At 33.0% G+C, this 23609-nt stretch overlaps 1 protein-coding gene across 1 annotated transcript in view; it reads left to right on the top strand.

Moving 5' to 3' along the window:
- Positions 1 to 23609, top strand: part of LOC145263146 (iron-sulfur clusters transporter ABCB7, mitochondrial-like) — a 103544-nt gene that overhangs the window by 11300 nt on the left and 68635 nt on the right. The window contains exons 4-9 of the mRNA XM_080120121.1: positions 8779 to 8908; positions 10772 to 10958; positions 15749 to 15830; positions 16408 to 16496; positions 22053 to 22140; positions 23394 to 23568. Coding sequence (XP_079976247.1) covers positions 8779 to 8908; positions 10772 to 10958; positions 15749 to 15830; positions 16408 to 16496; positions 22053 to 22140; positions 23394 to 23568 — 751 coding nt within the window. The remainder of the gene's footprint in view (positions 1 to 8778; positions 8909 to 10771; positions 10959 to 15748; positions 15831 to 16407; positions 16497 to 22052; positions 22141 to 23393; positions 23569 to 23609) is intronic.

The raw sequence follows: 23609 nt of genomic DNA, 5'->3' as shown, positions 1-23609 counted from the left end.
ATTATTTTGACTCTTGAGTATATATCTGACACAGTTAATCAACCAAGAACCACATCACTCTATGTAAAAGCATATAAGATATCAATGGATACATGTTCGAGAGTCCAAACAATGAAAAGAATATGCTGTTGTCTTAGCCCTACTTATGACCAGAAATCCTATATTTGCTCTTTTGTTTTAGTTATGCCCCTTCCGTTCCTACTCAATAGAAACTGACTAATTCCACACTCACCTTCTCAGCTACTCCCAGATGAGTACTTATATCTGAATGCTTGTGTGCCTTGGTTAATCATTTTGGGGTTTTTGCTCGAGTTGGTGAGAGGGGTCCATAGTATCACGGGGGTAAAATATTGACATTTTTAAATGATCACCTGAAGAAAACTGAACTAAGGGAAATAACTCTTACTAGATGAATAAGATTTTTTCATTTTAGGAATCATAAAATATATTTTTTTTCTTTTTAAATTTTACAGTTGGTATCACTTAGAAGCAATTATGATCAAGACAATCTCAGCATAATCTGCTCCCGGTCTTCAAATTGAGATTTTCCTCTGAACTATACAAATGCAGTCTTCTTCCTATTGGCTCTCTGTCTATTGCCCCTCTTACCATTGTCGAGTATGCCATCAAAATAACAAATTCCTATTTTTAAACTGGTCCTGGATATGACCTTAAACTAAAACTATATCCAGTGGTGAGGCCTCAGCTTGCGCGCTCTGGGGAGTGTGGAGACACCCTTTAATTGCCATTGCTCCCAGGTCCACTCTGACCCGGAGTGGTAGTACCTGTTAGCATCCCAACTATGGGTTAAATAGAAACTGACTTGCAAAAAACAAATATATTCTATTAAAAAAATTTTATTCAAAATCACCGGATTCAGCATTAAATAACCTGGAAAGGGTTGGTATACCGTGAAACAAAAACAACCAACCAACCGACCTATTTTTAAAAAGATTTGGACATCTGAATGTGAGGAGACCTAATTCTGGCAAAAAGTGTCATCAACAGGAATGTAAATCTACTACTGTTAGTAGAGTTTTTCCCTTCAACAACCTAATCACAGTTTTTGAAGTCACCCGGAGAAAATGTACCATCATTACTTTTGCCCCAACATAAGAGAGACAGCATACTCTGTCAGTGTTTCTGTTCTCCCTGGAATAGCCTACGAGAAGAAGTAATGATGCCTACCATATCTAAGTTTAAAGTAGAAGAAGTAATGATGCCTACCATATCTAAGTTTAAAGTAGAAAAAGTAATGATGCCTACCATATCTAAGTTTAAAGTAGAAGAAGTAATGATGCCTACCATATCTAAGTTTAAAGTAGAAGAAGTAATGATGCTTACCATATCTAAGTTTAAAGTAGAAAAAGTAATGATGCCTACCATATCTAAGTTTAAAGTAGAAGAAGTAATGATGCCTACCATATCTAAGTTTAAAGTAGAAGAAGTAATGATGCCTACCATATCTAAGTTTAAAGTAGAAGAAGTAATGATGCCTACCATATCTAAGTTTAAAGTAGAAGAAGTAATGATGCTTACCATATCTAAGTTTAAAGTAGAAAAAGTAATGATGCCTACCATATCTAAGTTTAAAGTAGAAGAAGTAATGATGCCTACCATATCTAAGTTTAAAGTAGAAGAAGTAATGATGCCTACCATATCTAAGTTTAAAGTAGAAGAAGTAATGATGCCTACCATATCTAAGTTTAAAGTAGAAGAAGTAATGATGCCTACCATATCTAAGTTTAAAGTAGAAGTAATGATGCCTACCATATCTAAGTTTAAAGTAGAAGAAGTAATGATGCTTACCATATCTAAGTTTAAAGTAGAAAAAGTAATGATGCCTACCATATCTAAGTTTAAAGTAGAAGAAGTAATGATGCCTACCATATCTAAGTTTAAAGTAGAAGAAGTAATGATGCCTACCATATCTAAGTTTAAAGTAGAAGAAGTAATGATGCCTACCATATCTAAGTTTAAAGTAGAAGAAGTAATGATGCCTACCATATCTAAGTTTAAAGTAGAAGAAGTAATGATGCCTACCATATCTAAGTTTAAAGTAGAAGAAGTAATGATGCCTACCATATCTAAGTTTAAAGTAGAAGTAATGATGCCTACCATATCTAAGTTTAAAGTAGAAGAAGTAATGATGCTTACCATATCTAAGTTTAAAGTAGAAAAAGTAATGATGCCTACCATATCTAAGTTTAAAGTAGAAGAAGTAATGATGCCTACCATATCTAAGTTTAAAGTAGAAAAAGTAATGATGCCTACCATATCTAAGTTTAAAGTAGAAGAAGTAATGATGCCTACCATATCTAAGTTTAAAGTAGAAGAAGTAATGATGCCTACCATATCTAAGTTTAAAGTAGAAGAAGTAATGATGCCTACCATATCTAAGTTTAAAGTAGAAGAAGTAATGATGCCTACCATATCTAAGTTTAAAGTAGAAGTAATGATGCCTACCATATCTAAGTTTAAAGTAGAAAAAGTAATGATGCCTACCATATCTAAGTTTAAAGTAGAAGAAGTAATGATGCCTACCATATCTAAGTTTAAAGTAGAAGTAATGATGCCTACCATATCTAAGTTTAAAGTAGAAGAAGTAATGATGCCTACCATATCTAAGTTTAAAGTAGAAGAAGTAATGATGCCTACCATATCTAAGTTTAAAGTAGAAGAAGTAATGATGCCTACCATATCTAAGTTTAAAGTAGAAGAAGTAATGATGCCTACCATATCTAAGTTTAAAGTAGAAGAAGTAATGATGCCTACCATATCTAAGTTTAAAGTAGAAAAAGTAATGATGCCTACCATATCTAAGTTTAAAGTAGAAGAAGTAATGATGCCTACCATATCTAAGTTTAAAGTAGAAGAAGTAATGATGCCTACCATATCTAAGTTTAAAGTAGAAGAAGTAATGATGCCTACCATATCTAAGTTTAAAGTAGAAGAAGTAATGATGCTTACCATATCTAAGTTTAAAGTAGAAGAAGTAATGATGCCTACCATATCTAAGTTTAAAGTAGAAGAAGTAATGATGCCTACCATATCTAAGTTTAAAGTAGAAGAAGTAATGATGCCTACCATATCTAAGTTTAAAGTAGAAGAAGTAATGATGCCTACCATATCTAAGTTTAAAGTAGAAGAAGTAATGATGCCTACCATATCTAAGTTTAAAGTAGAAGAAGTAATGATGCCTACCATATCTAAGTTTAAAGTAGAAGAAGTAATGATGCCTACCATATCTAAGTTTAAAGTAGAAGAAGTAATGATGCCTACCATATCTAAGTTTAAAGTAGAAGAAGTAATGATGCCTACCATATCTAAGTTTAAAGTAGAAGAAGTAATGATGCTTACCATATCTAAGTTTAAAGTAGAAAAAGTAATGATGCCTACCATATCTAAGTTTAAAGTAGAAGTAATGATGCCTACCATATCTAAGTTTAAAGTAGAAGAAGTAATGATGCCTACCATATCTAAGTTTAAAGTAGAAGAAGTAATGATGCCTACCATATCTAAGTTTAAAGTAGAAGAAGTAATGATGCCTACCATATCTAAGTTTAAAGTAGAAGAAGTAATGATGCCTACCATATCTAAGTTTAAAGTAGAAGAAGTAATGATGCCTACCATATCTAAGTTTAAAGTAGAAGAAGTAATGATGCCTACCATATCTAAGTTTAAAGTAGAAGAAGTAATGATGCCTACCATATCTAAGTTTAAAGTAGAAGAAGTAATGATGCCTACCATATCTAAGTTTAAAGTAGAAGAAGTAATGATGCCTACCATATCTAAGTTTAAAGTAGAAGTAATGATGCCTACCATATCTAAGTTTAAAGTAGAAGAAGTAATGATGCTTACCATATCTAAGTTTAAAGTAGAAAAAGTAATGATGCCTACCATATCTAAGTTTAAAGTAGAAGAAGTAATGATGCCTACCATATCTAAGTTTAAAGTAGAAGAAGTAATGATGCCTACCATATCTAAGTTTAAAGTAGAAGAAGTAATGATGCCTACCATATCTAAGTTTAAAGTAGAAGAAGTAATGATGCCTACCATATCTAAGTTTAAAGTAGAAGTAATGATGCCTACCATATCTAAGTTTAAAGTAGAAAAAGTAATGATGCCTACCATATCTAAGTTTAAAGTAGAAGAAGTAATGATGCCTACCATATCTAAGTTTAAAGTAGAAGTAATGATGCCTACCATATCTAAGTTTAAAGTAGAAGAAGTAATGATGCCTACCATATCTAAGTTTAAAGTAGAAGAAGTAATGATGCCTACCATATCTAAGTTTAAAGTAGAAGAAGTAATGATGCCTACCATATCTAAGTTTAAAGTAGAAGAAGTAATGATGCCTACCATATCTAAGTTTAAAGTAGAAGAAGTAATGATGCCTACCATATCTAAGTTTAAAGTAGAAAAAGTAATGATGCCTACCATATCTAAGTTTAAAGTAGAAGAAGTAATGATGCCTACCATATCTAAGTTTAAAGTAGAAGAAGTAATGATGCCTACCATATCTAAGTTTAAAGTAGAAGAAGTAATGATGCCTACCATATCTAAGTTTAAAGTAGAAGAAGTAATGATGCTTACCATATCTAAGTTTAAAGTAGAAGAAGTAATGATGCCTACCATATCTAAGTTTAAAGTAGAAGAAGTAATGATGCCTACCATATCTAAGTTTAAAGTAGAAGAAGTAATGATGCCTACCATATCTAAGTTTAAAGTAGAAGAAGTAATGATGCCTACCATATCTAAGTTTAAAGTAGAAGAAGTAATGATGCCTACCATATCTAAGTTTAAAGTAGAAGAAGTAATGATGCCTACCATATCTAAGTTTAAAGTAGAAGAAGTAATGATGCCTACCATATCTAAGTTTAAAGTAGAAGAAGTAATGATGCCTACCATATCTAAGTTTAAAGTAGAAGAAGTAATGATGCCTACCATATCTAAGTTTAAAGTAGAAGAAGTAATGATGCTTACCATATCTAAGTTTAAAGTAGAAAAAGTAATGATGCCTACCATATCTAAGTTTAAAGTAGAAGAAGTAATGATGCCTACCATATCTAAGTTTAAAGTAGAAGAAGTAATGATGCCTACCATATCTAAGTTTAAAGTAGAAGAAGTAATGATGCCTACCATATCTAAGTTTAAAGTAGAAGAAGTAATGATGCCTACCATATCTAAGTTTAAAGTAGAAGAAGTAATGATGCCTACCATATCTAAGTTTAAAGTAGAAAAAGTAATGATGCCTACCATATCTAAGTTTAAAGTAGAAGAAGTAATGATGCCTACCATATCTAAGTTTAAAGTAGAAGAAGTAATGATGCCTACCATATCTAAGTTTAAAGTAGAAGAAGTAATGATGCCTACCATATCTAAGTTTAAAGTAGAAGAAGTAATGATGCCTACCATATCTAAGTTTAAAGTAGAAGAAGTAATGATGCCTACCATATCTAAGTTTAAAGTAGAAGAAGTAATGATGCCTACCATATCTAAGTTTAAAGTAGAAGAAGTAATGATGCCTACCATATCTAAGTTTAAAGTAGAAGAAGTAATGATGCCTACCATATCTAAGTTTAAAGTAGAAGAAGTAATGATGCTTACCATATCTAAGTTTAAAGTAGAAGAAGTAATGATGCCTACCATATCTAAGTTTAAAGTAGAAGAAGTAATGATGCCTACCATATCTAAGTTTAAAGTAGAAGAAGTAATGATGCTTACCATATCTAAGTTTAAAGTAGAAGAAGTAATGATGCCTACCATATCTAAGTTTAAAGTAGAAGAAGTAATGATGCCTACCATATCTAAGTTTAAAGTAGAAGAAGTAATGATGCCTACCATATCTAAGTTTAAAGTAGAAAAAGTAATGATGCCTACCATATCTAAGTTTAAAGTAGAAGAAGTAATGATGCTTACCATATCTAAGTTTAAAGTAGAAGAAGTAATGATGCCTACCATATCTAAGTTTAAAGTAGAAAAAGTAATGATGCCTACCATATCTAAGTTTAAAGTAGAAGAAGTAATGATGCCTACCATATCTAAGTTTAAAGTAGAAGAAGTAATGATGCCTACCATATCTAAGTTTAAAGTAGAAGAAGTAATGATGCCTACCATATCTAAGTTTAAAGTAGAAGTAATGATGCCTACCATATCTAAGTTTAAAGTAGAAGAAGTAATGATGCCTACCATATCTAAGTTTAAAGTAGAAGAAGTAATGATGCCTACCATATCTAAGTTTAAAGTAGAAGAAGTAATGATGCCTACCATATCTAAGTTTAAAGTAGAAGAAGTAATGATGCCTACCATATCTAAGTTTAAAGTAGAAAAAGTAATGATGCCTACCATATCTAAGTTTAAAGTAGAAGAAGTAATGATGCCTACCATATCTAAGTTTAAAGTAGAAAAAGTAATGATGCCTACCATATCTAAGTTTAAAGTAGAAGAAGTAATGATGCCTACCATATCTAAGTTTAAAGTAGAAGTAATGATGCCTACCATATCTAAGTTTAAAGTAGAAGAAGTAATGATGCCTACCATATCTAAGTTTAAAGTAGAAAAAGTAATGATGCCTACCATATCTAAGTTTAAAGTAGAAGAAGTAATGATGCCTACCATATCTAAGTTTAAAGTAGAAGAAGTAATGATGCCTACCATATCTAAGTTTAAAGTAGAAAAAGTAATGATGCCTACCATATCTAAGTTTAAAGTAGAAGAAGTAATGATGCCTACCATATCTAAGTTTAAAGTAGAAGAAGTAATGATGCCTACCATATCTAAGTTTAAAGTAGAAAAAGTAATGATGCCTACCATATCTAAGTTTAAAGTAGAAGAAGTAATGATGCTTACCATATCTAAGTTTAAAGTAGAAAAAGTAATGATGCCTACCATATCTAAGTTTAAAGTAGAAGAAGTAATGATGCCTACCATATCTAAGTTTAAAGTAGAAGAAGTAATGATGCCTACCATATCTAAGTTTAAAGTAGAAGTAATGATGCCTACCATATCTAAGTTTAAAGTAGAAGAAGTAATGATGCCTACCATATCTAAGTTTAAAGTAGAAGAAGTAATGATGCCTACCATATCTAAGTTTAAAGTAGAAGTAATGATGCCTACCATATCTAAGTTTAAAGTAGAAGAAGTAATGATGCCTACCATATCTAAGTTTAAAGTAGAAGAAGTAATGATGCCTACCATATCTAAGTTTAAAGTAGAAGAAGTAATGATGCCTACCATATCTAAGTTTAAAGTAGAAAAAGTAATGATGCCTACCATATCTAAGTTTAAAGTAGAAGAAGTAATGATGCCTACCATATCTAAGTTTAAAGTAGAAGAAGTAATGATGCCTACCATATCTAAGTTTAAAGTAGAAGAAGTAATGATGCCTACCATATCTAAGTTTAAAGTAGAAGAAGTAATGATGCCTACCATATCTAAGTTTAAAGTAGAAGAAGTAATGATGCCTACCATATCTAAGTTTAAAGTAGAAAAAGTAATGATGCCTACCATATCTAAGTTTAAAGTAGAAGAAGTAATGATGCCTACCATATCTAAGTTTAAATAGTAAATAGATGCAATATCTTTCGTCTTTTTACATGGCTTGTTGCACTTTGCAATTTTTTTTTTTTGGGCCAATAAAATTTGACTTGAGGCAACATTCACTCAGGATGGGTGGAGCTGGCTCCTCTTGTAGAACACACATCTTCTTGGATGAATGCAGACCACTGTGTGGTCTGCATTCATCCAAGATAGTGATGGACAGTCAGGACCAGCGATGAACACCATAGACCTGTGGACTAGAACTATGTTCAACGCCAACCTTGGGGTAGTTTTGGAGTTATTGCTTCGTGGATGAACTCTCCAGGTTTGCAGCACACAGCATGGTTGAACTGGTAAAGCCTCCTCTTTAAAAGAGATTGGGTGAGGAGAATGGTCCTGCATTGTGTACCAATTGGAGTATTGGAGACACAATAGTGGCAGCAGACCTGCAGAACTCTGCAAAGGCACTATAGGTTGAACACTTCTAACCTTTTGGGATTCATAGCTTTTATTGGCCGAGTTTTGCAGCCATACAAAAGATTATCGAAACAATTTACCAATAAAATTGATTGAAATACCAAATATTGGTGTCACATATTTTTTTTTATATTATTACTAGCAAAAGTATCCGTGCTTTGCATGGGATTTTGCCGTATGCTCGAGTATCCACTTTGCAGGCTCCCTTCCAGTAAGTGGATGTTATAAGAGCAACTATTGCTTAAGATGTTTAAAATTTTTAACTACCTTTCGAAGTGACTGAAATCCAACCATGAACTTTAAAGAAAAAAAGTTATATCAAAGTTGACATATTGTTACACATAAAAATTGAAACAATTACAAAAAAATCACCATGGTTTACATTTGTTTAATTAATTGAGGGAATGGGACGGAGGAGAGTAATCTGATTCAAATTCACAAAAAAGTTGACTGGCACCATTGTTGCGACCCTCCAGGATGGTTACGAATCCCAACTTTGTGTGCACCATCTCTAGGTGGGGGAGTTTATGAAGAGCCGCACTAAATATGACTTTAATCTTGGACCTTGATCTTTAAAAATAGTGTTCATTATCTCTGTCAGAGACCATCATTATGCCAGGTTTGGTTATGATTAATCTAGTGGTGTGGACTGTAAGAGAATTGTACACACAGATACACACACACACACAAACGCTACTGCTTTATGTATAGATGATTGTTATAATTATTATTATATGAATTGAATTTGTTCATTTTCAGTTATTACTGGTCCAAGTTCCTTTCTTATTTAAATATGTTGTGGACCATTTGAATGATTCTAATAACTTATTGAACATGGACAATGCACCGGCTACGATTCTTACAGTTTCTACTGCATTAATACTTGGATGTAAGTATAATCTATAATATTGAAAACATTTTGCGTTTGCTTTTTTCATTATCATATTCAAGTTTGTTTTACAAGTTGGGCGGCTTTTAGAAATTGAGTGGACAGTTCTTTATCTCCTCTTTCTCTCAGATCTATCCTTGTCACTTTCTTCCTTATTTTTCTTGGCCTTCCACTGCCAACTGACCCTGCTATTTCAACTGTTTTACATCTACTAACCCAAGCACTCTCCTCTACTCTTTTATTTACATGACATAAACACTTTAGAAATTGATTTCCAAAATCTCTGGCCAGGTTTTTATCCTTCTTTCCCAAATTCATCTTCATCACTTTTTCCCATGTTTTTTGTAGCCTTCCCCTATCAACTGATGCTACTTCAACTGCGCTACGTCTACTTTACCAAGCATTCTCCACCATTCTTTCAACTATACAATATATGGCTTAATCATGTAGACATGCTGGTTCCCATTAAATCACCAAAGTTAAGCAACGTTGAATCTGGTTAGTACTAAAATGGGTGACCATTTGGGAATCTCAGGTGCTGTAAGTGCTCTCCGCTTATCTCGGCATTGTTTTTCAGTCATCCTGGGCTTCTTATCACTGGACTCAAGCAGTGCCGATTCAAGAGAGGTGTGGTTGGAAATTGCCTCACAAGTACATGTGCAGCTATCCTTACAGAGGGTATCCATTATCTCTTGAGACTGAATGGAGCCATCGACCATACCAACAAAGTCTCCTTAGTTGCTCCTTATTTTTTTTTTCTGTGTTCTTGACAGACTGGATTTCTTTAAATTTTTTTATGCCTAAATTTTATTAAAAACTAAGACACAGGGACTTTGTTTTTTTTAGGGGGGGGGGGGGTCCTTTAGGATTTTTTAAAGTTAAAACTTTAATTTTATTAAGGTAATATTTTAAGGATGAATGGATGAATTATGCTGATACTCTCATGCAGAGCGTTCATCTTCTGAGGTAAACTGTTACAAAAGCATAGCTATCTTGAATTGTAGGAAGCTTGATTGGCGAAGGAAAATTTGGAAGCAAGTGATTGGATGAGTTCATACAGAGAGATAGTTGACCCACTGAACCAAGTAAGCCTGTGAAAAATGAAAAATAGGCATTAGGAAAGTGATGTTAACTGAATTAAAAAAATGGCTTTCAAAATATTACATTTTTTTTTTTTTTTTTACAAATTCCTTCAAAATTTTAGTGTGTCAAAGTAAGTTATTCTTTTTTATCAACTATTTAAAAAAAGATTAACATGGCTGTCTTGTTTACAAAGAAACTGAAATGCATTGTTAGGGATTTAATTTTGTAATTTTTCTATTTTTCTCAAGAATTTCAGTTAGTTCTTAGAAATCAAAATGGATTTTGGGTTCTTGTCTAGAATTTTCCCTATATTAAAAAAAAACAAAAATAAAAAGATCTGATGTATGATGTATGCATCCATGATGAAACGAAAATATCATATTCCAAAAATCACATAAATTGATCAAGTAATTTTATTTTTAAATAAAATCAAATTTCATGAATAACAGAAGAACAGTTGTTTTGTCCATCATTTTAAAATCTAAAATAAAAAAACAGATAACTGAATAATTCAAACTTGCGATATTTATGTTGTAATGCCTGTGAATTCCCATTAATTGCTTAAAAATGATTTGCTTTATAAAAATAAAACTACTCAATTGATTTATGTGATTTTTGGAATATGATATTTTCATATCGTGAAGCAGATTTTTCTTTATTTTGTCTTTTAATGCAAGGTGAGGATGATTCTGGTCTCTTCAAGATAGCAAAACCAAATTTTGTTTTCATACAAGATCGATGAAAAATGAATCCTGCAAAATTTTCTTGTTTTAATTGCAGATGGGATGGCTCGAGCCGGTGCTAGTGCATTCAATGAGTTACGAAATGCCGTTTTTGCTAAAGTATCCCATAGTTCCATCCGACAGGTTGCTCGTAATGTTTTCCTACATCTGCATAATCTTGACCTCAGCTTTCATCTTGGACGACAAACAGGTGCACTCTCCAAAGCTATTGATAGAGGAACAAGGTTTGTACGATTGAATTATCTACTTATGAGTGACACTTTCTCTATTTGTCTGTATTTTTAATTTTTTCAAGTGAGATAATTACATGAAAATGTCGGTTCTTCTTTGTTATTGTCACAAAATTAAAAAATTTAAATATTGAATTTCAAGTCAAACCAATGATATTTATTGAATTGTTATGTCACAGTAATGAAAATATCCAAAAAAATTATGAAAAACAATAAGGTAGAAATTAATTATTGATGAAAACAGTTTTTGAAGACAATTAGTGAAAAATAAGTTTTGTTAAATTGGCCAAATATTTTCAGTGCACAGAAAATATTTGCTTTTGTTACAATTAAAACTTTCAAATTTTTTTTTTGTTGTTTTTGCAAAACTCATTTTCGCTAATTGTCTTCGAAAGCTATTTTCATTAATAATTAATTTTCTACCTCATCGTTTTTTAGTAATTTTGAAATATTTTCATTACTGTGACATTGTAGGTTTAGTGAAAACTTTCAAGAGATTAGATAACTTAATACACTTGGTTTTTTATCTGTTCAGGTACTCCCTTCTATTAGAAGGATGATTAAAGTGATCCAATTCTTTCTTCAAGTTCACCAAGATCAGGAAAGGACCTTAAATTGCTTTGGCACTTATGCAGAACACAAACCGCGCTGGAACAACAGTGTTATGTAGCAATCCATTCTTTACTGTTCTGTATCTTCATCGTAAATAATTGCTTTTTTCTCTCTAGCTATGCTAACAGATGGCAGTTCTTTTATTTCTTTTTTTATGGCAGTTTCAAATAACCAAACGTTTTAAATCAATCAGAAAAAAGGTTAATTATTTTCTTTGTTTTTTTTTTTTTTTAAAACAGGTTAATTATTCTATTTTTTTTTTTTTTAAAGCTTATTATCACCTACACATAGATACATTTTTATTCCCAGTTCACATTTAATAAAAACATCAGAAATACGACAGCACAACATAACAATTTAGTAGATTCGTTTCATTTGAATTTCAATTTTCAAATTTTGCTACAATAACGAAGAGGAACCAAAACTTTTGGCATCAAATGACGTTGATGTTGTGGAGAATATTTTGAAACATTTATTTGCAGAAATATAAAAATTTTTACATTTATAATAATTTAGGCACAAGGCCATTCAAAAGTGTGGGAAAAGGAGGTGCCATTGGTCATGCTTTGTCAACATGACTAGAAAATGTCTATCCTTGTTCTTAACTAGAATCATCAAACACCATAATACCACATTCACTCCAGGGTTTGTCCTACTTGAAATTTTCCAAATCATTCAAAAAGTTTTATTGAAAATAAATACATCTATATACAATCATTTCATTGGTGAGAATCGCGGAATGAGGGAAAAAAATGCAAAATAAAAAATTTGGGTCATAATACCCTCTTAATCCTTTCTAAATAATAGACTGGTCACTGTTTTCCGATTTGTTTTAAACTAAAAACAATCTCTAAGTGAGAGTGAGATTTAAATGGAAAAGAAAAAAAAAAACAAAGTGGTGGAGTTTGGAGAGTGTGTGTGATGTCCTTCAAAGATAAATGCAATTTGGGAGAGGCCAGGGAGATTAAAAAAAAAACTTTGAAAGAGGGAGTGGACATAGTGGAAGCTTTCTACTGGTGGAGGAGGGAAGTTCATTTACTCGACTAGCTAAGAGGCTAAAAACTTACATGAATGTCTGGGGTATGACTGATGTAAAAATAGATTCAGGTCTATTCACTGAAAAATTACATCATGCTTGAGGTCCTAGTAAGCAAGATCTGTCGAACAGTCAGACTGTTGATAATGAATGAGAACTTTTTACAAAAACATTAGAAAACTTTAAAATTGGCATTAAAAAATAAAAAAATAAAAGAAACACAATTCATACCGAAACTGAACTTATTCAATATTAATTAAAAAAAAAGATGAGAATTAATTAAAAAAAAGAAGAAAACTGAACTTATTCAATATTAATTAAAAAAGAAAACTGAACTTATTCAATATTAATTAAAAAAAAAAAGATGAGAATTAATTAAAAAATTTAAAAAAGTAGGAAAAGTTGTGTGTTGTTTCTGCGAAACATTTTTTTAAATAAACATTTTGTTGTTTCATGGATTTAAAAGACTAAAATTTGTTTATTATTTACTTGAAAAATTGCATTTCAAAAAAAAGAAAATGAAGGAACAAGATTCAATTTATACTGGAACTGAACTTTATTCAAAATAAATTAAAATTAAAAACAAGAACTATGTATGTAAAATTGTGTATGTTTGAAGCAAGAAACAAATAAAAAACTTATGAATTTAGGAATTAAACAAACAAATTAAAGTCGAATGATAATTTTTTAAAATGAAATACTGCATAAACTGAATTATAAAGAAACAATAAGCAAATTAAAATTGAATGATAAATAATTTAAAAAGTGAAAATCATTTCAATTCAAAGAAATAATTTAAATACAAAGCAGAATGTAATATCTTTCTATCACATCTGACTTTGAACTTCAATTCATGCTTAAAGAATGCAGGCAGATCTTGATCGGCAAAATATTTGACCCTCTCAGACACAACATCCACACCCCCATTGACTTAACAGCTAGATATATTGAGAGAAATACCATTTATGTTTCCCACCGCGAACTGACATAAGAGATGCTTAGCAGACGGATGCTCAGGATCAATACGAGCTGTGACCTTGTTGATATGCCCCAGTACCATCAGAGTTTGGAACATTCGAAGAAAGCGTGTTCAAGCATTTCTTCTGCTAGCGTGTCTCAACGAGGATACCTGGGTAAATCCACTATTTTGGAACTGTGTTGTATGGCATTAAGGCGCAATGCATTCTGGCCAAATTGCCAAGTTAAAGAGGACTCGGAGTTGTTGAGATAACTTGAACTCAGCGTCCAACTTTATTCTGAATGGATCCTCTCTTCAGACCATCCTAACTGCATAATCAGTGGATCATTAACAACCTTTCCCTCTTACTAATCTCCTACAGAGTTCCTTTATAGAAGTTAGTAAAGTCACTTGACCTAGTAAGCTTTTTGAGTGCAGTTCAGCACTATCTGAGTAACTGCATATCATTCCTTGACCTCTGCCGATCCTTGACGACCCTCGAATAAATGGTCGAGAATGAGTTGGGGAAAGGTACTATCGACCATGGGGTTCCACATAATTTCATCCATCAAAGTTTAGAAAGCCAGTCTCTCAGCATCTCGATAACACATCAAATCAAATATTCCCAAACCTCCCTCACACAGACATTGAATACAGACTTGTCTACAAAACCAATGCTTCTTTCTGTTCCAAAGAAACAAGACAGGAGGTGCTGGAGAACCTTTAGGTTTTTTGCAGACAGAGGAAGTACAGCCAATCAGTATAGGATGAGATGAAACATATGACACACATCTCAGCTTTACCCTTTAAGGAGACTTTCCTCCAAAGCCAAGAGTTAACTCATGCTTCGATCTTGAATTATGTGTGTATATATATATATATATATATATATATATATATATATATATATATATATATATATATATATATATATATACTTATAATGTATATATTCAATAAAGTTATTCAAAATTGCCACAATTAAGCTCAATAAAAATGGATTTACACTTTCAGAGCATATATAACTTTATTAAACATTTCAAAGTTACAGAAGTCTTCACTTAATTCACATTTATATTGTTTTATTGCTGCATCTTACACGTGTTCTATTGAATGGCATGAATATGCCAAACAAATTATCAGAGACTTTGACAAGTTCCTCAGTAAAAATATGCAGATTTTTTTCCCCTTGGATTGAAAAGTATAAGTAATCGATTGGAAACTTTCAAAAATCATAAAAGAAAATATTAAAAAATTAATAAGAAGTCTTACTTATAGGAAACATTGAAACTTACGGATTATGAAAAAAGTATTCAGACCTCACGAGAAAACTAAAGCTGTATATGGCGCCATATTTGAATCAATAATGAGCTAGCAACATTACAAGATTTACATGTTTTGAAAGAAGATAATTCACTCAAAAACTCTTGGTTAAACATTTGTTAAATATTAATAATAATAAAAAAAACTTAGAATCAGATTAGATTCACTGTTAAGAATATCAAATTTTAAATATTACGAAACTAAAAAGTATCCAAATTCAATACAGCTTACAAGAACATTATAAGTAAAGAAAATTATATTATCACACAGTTAACTGAAAGATAAGATGATCAATTACTAATTAATAATTATATCCTTGGTTTTAAAAGAAATATCTTTTTGAATGTTATAGGAGACGCAACTCATTATAAATGTATAGTTGTTTTGTTTTTGTTTTGTGGTTCAGACTGGCAACATCAATGGTACCAGAAATACTACCAACACTAAATTAGCATATGCTCATTTGGGGCTAATTAGGCAAATAATAATATAAATATGTTCTTATAATATTTATAAAGTAATAAAATAAATTGCTAAGTAAATAAATACAAATAGGACACATACATGCACATCAATGGACACATTACAATGGCTGTCCTTAACATACATCAATGGACACATTACAATGGTTGTCCTTAACATACATCAATGGACACATTACAATGGCTGTCCTTAACATACATCAATGGACACATTACAATGGTTGTCCTTAACATACATCAATGAACATATTTCAGTGATTGTCCCTAACATAAACCAATGGTCATATTGATACCTATTTATTGTATATATATATATCTATGTACAATTTTCAAGAGCACAACTCAGTTTGTTGAATTTCTCCTTTGTTTTTAGAGGCATCAACTTTACGCTGAGTGCTTTAGTCTTTAATGTTGTTCCCACCATATTTGAAGTTACTCTGGTCAGCACAGTGTTAGTAAGTATCACGTTTACAATCACTAATATCTTGTTTCAAAACTGAATTTCTACTTTATCATTTCATTTATTTTTAAGCCCTCTCTAGCCTTACTAGGTTTCCTGATGCTAAAGAACCTTCTACTCTAAATGTTTCTTCTCTCAGATTGTCAGACTTTGGAATTCCCTCCCTATGTCCTGCTTCCCTGACTGTACTAACATGCAGAAATTTTAACTGTACAGGCATCTCGCTGCTGAACTCCCTGTAAGCATGATCCCTAAACCCTTATGTCTCAGTGGCAATTTGCCTCTCCAATTGGACAAGGTGTAAAAAGAATTTATAACATAATAGGCCCCACACTGTCTGCCAAGATCCAGCCTCTGTAGCATCACCAATGTAATTTGTTTTTATTATCTATTATTTCTTAGAATGCAAATGTATATAACATTGGATAAATGTGTTGAGTTTTTAAATTTCTTTTTCATGTTGTTAAGATTAAAATTGCCTTTTGGGAATTTGCTTCGTGCTGAAATATGCGATAATCGTAACTCTTCCTTTGATTTTAATTTTTTTTTTTTACCTTTTTATTTTCTTTTAGTATCATAAATGTGGCGGACAGTTTGCCCTCGTCACTTTAGGTTGTATTGGTTCCTATGCAGTTTTTACTTTACTTATAACACAATGGAGGTATGTGCTAATTTTGCATTTAATTTTTTTTTATTTAATGTTTTTTTTAGGAACATAGTACTTGACCTTCTCACTAGAAATTACTGATTGTTTGGATTAATTTAATGCTACTAAGAGTAAGCTTTTTTCTATTAAAAATTACAATAAACCTTTTCAACCACTAATTGGTACCTGTGAGCCATCTTTTAAATTCCTCAGCCTAACATTCACAGTCAACGTGAATTGGACCAAATACATTCAAGACATTGCCAAGGCTGCATCAAAGAAGGTGGGCTCTTTCTTCCATGCTGGAAAATTACTCACACTGAAGAGTATCTATATCTTTACAAATCCACAGTTCAACTATACACGGAGTATTGTTGCTACATCTGGGATGGTACATCTACCACTAGTCTCTCATTCTTCGGACAGTGGTTAGAGTACTTGGAAAAATAAATTGTAAAAGTGATATTCTCCTGAATGTTGAAGGTTCAATTCTCAGTGAGCGACCAAAAAATACAATTGCAAATTACTTAGGATCTCTATCCAATCATGACTGATAGAATGAGAACATCATGCTACTTCTGTGAAGTAAATAAAGGGTTTCATTTGAAATTCCATCCAAATTCCCAAGTTTGGCAAAAACATTCCAGAGTTCGATAAGATACACCTGAAGAAGGTGTAGTAACTCAACTATTGTATCGGCCAAAATGTTGTGAAACTGACACTCAGAATGAGAACAGTAGTTTGAAGAATTCAAATAATACGATTTCTTAAGGGATGAGATCAGGCTCACATTCCTTAGAGATGTCTAGGTTGTTTATATCACAGATATGAGAAGGAGTGATTTTGAGATCTACAAGTGTGGCTTCTGTCTGCAAAGGGAAATTGAGGAGGGAGTGCTGCATCTATACTATCAGAAATATAGCTGAATCATTGGAGAATGGAAGAGAAAATATAACTAACAGTGTTGTAATGCTAATTTAAAGCACGTGAAGGCCTGGTCGTCTGATTCTAGATTTTGCTTTCCAGTTGAAGAGATGATTTTATGAATGTAGACTCCAAGATCATGTAGGTCCTGGATATAACCTTAAACTATATCCAATGGTGAGGCCCCAGCTTGCGGACTTTGGGGGAGTGTGGAGTCACTCTTTAATTACCATTGCTCCCAAGTCCACTTTGACCCGGAGTGGTAGTACCTGTTAGGATCCCAACTATGGGTTAAATAGAAACTGACTTGAAAAAAATAATATTCTATTGTTATTCAGTCATTTTGATTGTTATAATAACTTTCATAGGTTTTTCTAATGCTGAGAATCCGAACGTGATGACCAAACAAACATCTACAAAGATCTATAAAAAACAGATTTATACACACCTATTAAACACTGTCAATGAGGCATTAAAATATACTGACTGCCCCCCCCCCCTCGAAGAGGGATAGGACCACCCCAATGAAGCTACTTCTTGACCGTGAGTGGCGATCATAATGCTCGAGGATGCGATCCTGGTGGCCTATGATCCGGTAACTAAAGAGATCATGTGGCTTGCAACACTTTATTTTGGCTCTTACTGGGCTAGATGGGCAGTCAGAAAAGCCTGATCTGACCAATCAGCTGGTCATGTATGTTAACCCTTTTTACAGATATACAAAATCTGAATCAGGACAATGGTTATAGGATCAATCCTGCTGAGGAAGGACGCATAACCTTTTCTGTCCCCAGGTGAGTAATTATCGTGGCAATGAAAACCCAGGGATACAATCTTAAATTATCAGTCATCAGCATGAGTATATTGGCTGATGTTACTTGGTGAGTGGGTTTTCTCCTAGACGCATCCCCTTATGGGGCTCTGAGATGGGTGGGGAACATAGCCAATGAAACACAAAAAAAGTACATATGCCACTTAACAAGAAATCCCAAGTCATTGCAAGTAAAATCATGAAATACAGTAAAAGACCATATCCAGAATCTGATACATATACAGACACAGATACCGAAACGGAGGAAATAACCACTTACGAGAGGTGTGCAATAAGTAATGCCCCTGACCCACTTCCAGTTAGCTGATCTAGCTGAAATTTTGCATGTGCAATGATTTATATCTCTACGGGTTATGTGGCAAATTACAGCTCTGAACTAATTGTGGTTTCTGTTTTACAGGTGTTTGAACTGAGTCGGGTGTGAAATGGAGCCTGTTGAATGTCATATTTGGTATTTGAAAGGACGCACACCACAGGAGACTTTTGATGAAATGAAAGAAACTTATGATGATAATACCCCATCATACGACCTTGTAAAACACTGGCATCGTGAATTCAAACATGCCTGGAGGTGTGTGGAAACAGCTCCCAGACCTGCCCCCCCCCCCCTTCTGCCATTGATGAGGCATCTGTCTGTCAAGTTGAGGCTGCCATTTTAGAAGATCGGCACATTACTATTCGCCAAATAGCCCAAAATGTCAAGATTAGTACAGGGTCTCTGGAAACTATCATTCATGACCAAGTTGCATATGCATAAGGTGTCTGCCGGATGGAAGTGAGAACGCGTCGAGTGCTCAAGGATGAATTTGGAGATGTGCCAAGAAGATGAGTCAAAGTTTTTCAAAAGACTGATTACACAGGATGAAACCTGGGTCCATCACTATGATCCAGAGACCAAAGCCCAGTCAATGCAGTGGAAGCACTTGGACTCACCACCCCCAAAGAAGGCAAGGATGCAGCCCTCCGCTGGCAAGGTCATGCTCACAGTCTTTTGGGACCAGGACAGAGTAGTGATGACAGATTTCCTGGCAAAGGGTACCACAATAACGGGAGCCTATTATGCTTCACTTTTGAGAAAATTAAGGGAAGCTATCAAAATCAAGAGGCGGGGCAAGATCAGCAAAGGTACCCTCCTCTTGCAGGACAACGCTCCAGTCCACAACTCGCATGTCGCCAGATCAGAAGCACAGGCGTGTGGTTATGAAATCCTTCCCCATCCTCCCTACTCTCCTGACCTTGCACCCTCTGACTTTCACCTCTTCCCAGCCATGAAGTTGTTTTTTGAAAGGAAAGCATTTCCCAGATGCTGCAGCCTTGATTTCTGAAGTCACATTGTGATTGGAGGACCAACCTGGGGTGTTCTACAAAAACGGTCTCCAGAGCTGCATCAAACGATGGGAGAAATGCATAACTGTGGGTGGTTCCTATGTAGAGAAAGACTAATAACTGTGCCAAGTTTTGTTGCTCTACTGCTATAGGAAGTGGGTCAGGGGCATTACTTATTGCACGCCCCTCGTAACTATCCAACATAGTTCTTGAGTCGGTGGATGACAAACCCATCATCAAACTCTCACTTTTCATAATAGAAAAATATCTCCCAGCAAACGTGGCTCCAAAATCAATCAAAACAACTCGTAACAATACATTAATAGTAGAAGTTAAAAACAATAAGTATACAGAAATATTGCTAGGAACCACCACACTACGCAACATAAAAAATAAAAGCGTATCTACATAAATTTCAACACATCAAAGGGAATGGTGAAAAGTCCAGAACTGGATAATTGTACAATAGATGAAATCAAACAAAACTTAACAAAAAACAGTTTGTAACAGAAGTTAAAAAAGTCACTATAAAGAAAAAATGATCAAGAAATAAAAACTAACGTTAATACATCCTCACATTTAGCTCTCCTAAACCTCCCACCAAAATTAAAATTGGGTACATAAAGTAGAAATTTATATCCCGAATCCACTTAGATGTTACAGCTGCCAGAAGTTTGGACATCGTGAGAACTAGTTTAACAGAAGAAAAAAAAAAATTGTGGAATGGATGGATCTGATCATCAGGAAGCCACTTGCCAATAACTGAAATACATAAACTGCCAAAGCGAACATTCAGATGACTAGATTCTGTGAAGCATAGAAGAAAGAAAAAAAGATAACAAAAATTAAACACTCAGAACATCTCTTTCCTAGAAGCCCGAAAAATTGTTGAGACTTTCTATCCAGACTGCCTTTACTCAAAAGTAACTCAACTATTGCAAACTACTTCCAATTCTTGTCTTTTCATAAGAAAATTGGCAAATACGAATTCAAATGAACTCCTAATCTTCGAAAAGATCTACAGATCTCCACTCATCAGTCTAAACAATCCCCACCCCAAAACTCTACCTACACAAAAAAAAAAAAAAAAATACTCAAGAGCAACAATTAACACCATCACAAGACTTGCAGCAAGAAAAATCAACATAAAACACCTAAATCCCTCCAAAATCAAAACCAACAAGATCTCGAAAGAACCAATCTTGTATGAAAACCACACAAACATACACAGACAAATCCCAATATAAACAGTTCTTATTCAAATCTAAACGTCATGATAAGTCACATCAATGATCCCAATCCAGACACAAACAAGAAACAAAAACTATGAATGTAACACCTGAATTAAGCAACAGGTATAGTACACTAGAAAAATGGAATTGGAAGAAGTTCCTCTAAATACCACAAACAAATCTCATAGAACAGAAAATTTTCAAAAACACAAGACGATTTGTCACATGGTAATGGAAAAAACAAAGCAAAACATAATACAATTGAACTGCAGGGGTATAAAACCTAACTACGAGAGAAATAAAATGCATAATGACAAACAACAACCTCGACATAATATGCTTGCAAAAAAACTCTACTCAAAGAAACAGATACCATCACGTTCAAAGGATAAAACACACATAACAAAACAAACAAATCAGCGAGCCACAATCAACCTGAAGTCAAAAAAGGAGTGTGAAAGTCTGGTGATAGACAGCTGATATTGATATTATAGATAAAATTTGGCAGCTATTTTGAGAGCTAATCGCTTCAATATACCTACTATTTTTGATATTCGCTGATTCAGTTAGGATTTTATAACATGACTCAAAATTTAATGTTTAACAAGTCTTTTCTCTATTAAATGTTTTATATCTTGCTTATTTTAATTTTTTTTGCAAAGGAACAGGCAGACAAAACTAGTTGATAAAATTTGGTAGCTATTTTGAGTTAACCATCTTAATATACCCATTAGTTTTCAATAACAAATGAAAAAAATTTAATGATGAATATGTAAGTGACTGTAAGAAAACTGTTAGCAATGTAGGATATCACTGAAATGATGTGGCATATGAAAAAAAAAACGGTTGCTTTTAAATTACAAATCTTTGAATATTTTTTTATTTTTCAAAAACTGTCATGCATATTAATAGTAAATATAGACTTTACTGTTTAATATAATCTGGCAGGTAAATGTCTTTGATATTTTTGAAAGCTACTTCTTTTTTTCAAAAAGAAAACAAACCAAAAATATGCTGTAAAAATGGAACAAAGTGGTACAAATTCAGAACTTCTTGTTCAGTTTTTTTTTAGTTTGTTTCACTATCTCGGTATCTTACATTGCTAACAGCCTTCTTAAACACTTATATATTTGTTTATTAGCAATGCTTCAAGCAAACTACCTGTTCCTTTTAAATAATGAAAAAATAAAAATGCATTTCTGTACTATATTTTCATGTTTGTTTTTTTCTGCTGTTAATATTTTTGCTTGTTTTCAGGACGAAATACCGAGTGATGATGAATAAAGCAGACAATGAAGCCGGCACAAAAGCTGTTGACTCTTTGATTAACTATGAAACAGTAAAAGTAAATAAATTCTTGAAATGTATTGAATGTTAATAAAGGTGTGATTTTTTTTTTTTTTTTTTTTTTTGTCACACTTTGTTATGGAGAGGTAGTAGTGGGAGGAGAAGGAAGCGAACAAAAAGATGAAGAAGAGTAGTGAAAGGAGGGGAAGAAAGGCCATTACACATTTAAAAAAATAAAAAAGGCTGCAAGCGAGTATTGTAACATCATGGGGAATCAATTCTTCAATCCCAGCAGATTTTCTGGATAATATCTCATCACTTGAGTGTAGTTGCATTGATGGCACATAGCAGCAGTTTGCTCTCTTCTTCTTTTTGTACTCATAAGTTAGTGCTCATCAAGGCACAAAGGCCACTCAAGAATAAGTGTTAATGAGTTTGTCAGAAGATTGGTGAGACAGCATCATGAGGGTTAGTAATAATGATTTTAATTAGTCAGAATTTAATTATTTAAGAGGATGGCGCTACAAGAATTTGTTTACATGGGCCTTGAAAACAACCATGTAGTCTGCTGGAAATTTTTACATAAAATGATAGTGTTTATGTTCATAGATGTAGAACAGTTGAGGTAACAGGGTCAGTTGGTATGAACAGGCCAAAGAAAACATGGGAGAAAGTGATATGGATGGATTTGAAAGAAACCGATAAAGACCAAAGATTTGTTAGTTTGCAAGTCAATTTCTAAAAGCTGTACAACACGCGTCAGTATGTGTAACTGGACATGAAACCAAATATGATGATAAAATAATGGATGAGAGTTTTTGGGTTAATAAATGTAGAACTGGTTCAGTTCACAGGAAAACATGGAAGGAAGTGATAAGTAAAAGAAAGAGGGATAAATAAAGACCAGACCAGAGATAGGTTAGTTTAAAGTCAATTTCTAAAAGCCATCCAACATATGTTAGTATGTAAGACAAACGTTAAACTGATGATGATGTGGTGATAATGATCTGGACGATGTGATGTGCACAATGATGATGATGATATGATAATGGTGATGGTGAAGAAGGATTAATCGTAAAATTTTCAATTCCAACAAATATGAAATTGAAATAACTTTTGATAAATTTGAGCTATTTTCTGCATCAATTTGATTTGGCTAAGAAGTTTTTTTTTTTAATTAAGTGTGGCACTTAATAGATTTTCGTCCAATAATTTCAAATTCTGCAAAATTTTTGCGGATCCAATTTTTATGAATTTTCGATCATTTTGTTAAACTTTTTTATAATTAACACACACTATTTTATTTTTCAGTATTTTAATAATGAGAAATACGAGGCTGAAAAATATGATTTCTTGCTGAGTAAATATGAGAAAGCCTCTTTAAAGACAACCACAAGTTTAGCAGCTTTGAATTGGGGACAGAATATGATTTTCAGCATAGGATTGACAGGGATTATGTATTTGGCAAGTCAAAATGTGATTAATGGTGAGTATTAAATCGTCATTTTTCCAACGTTCCCCAACTTC

Source organism: Euprymna scolopes, chromosome 38, assembly GCF_053919585.1.
Source record: "Euprymna scolopes isolate OS-2025 chromosome 38, ASM5391958v1, whole genome shotgun sequence".
NCBI lineage: Eukaryota > Metazoa > Mollusca > Cephalopoda > Sepiida > Sepiolidae > Euprymna > Euprymna scolopes.
The sequence above is the reverse complement of the archived record's forward strand: the minus strand, read 5'-3'. Positions and strand labels throughout refer to the sequence as shown.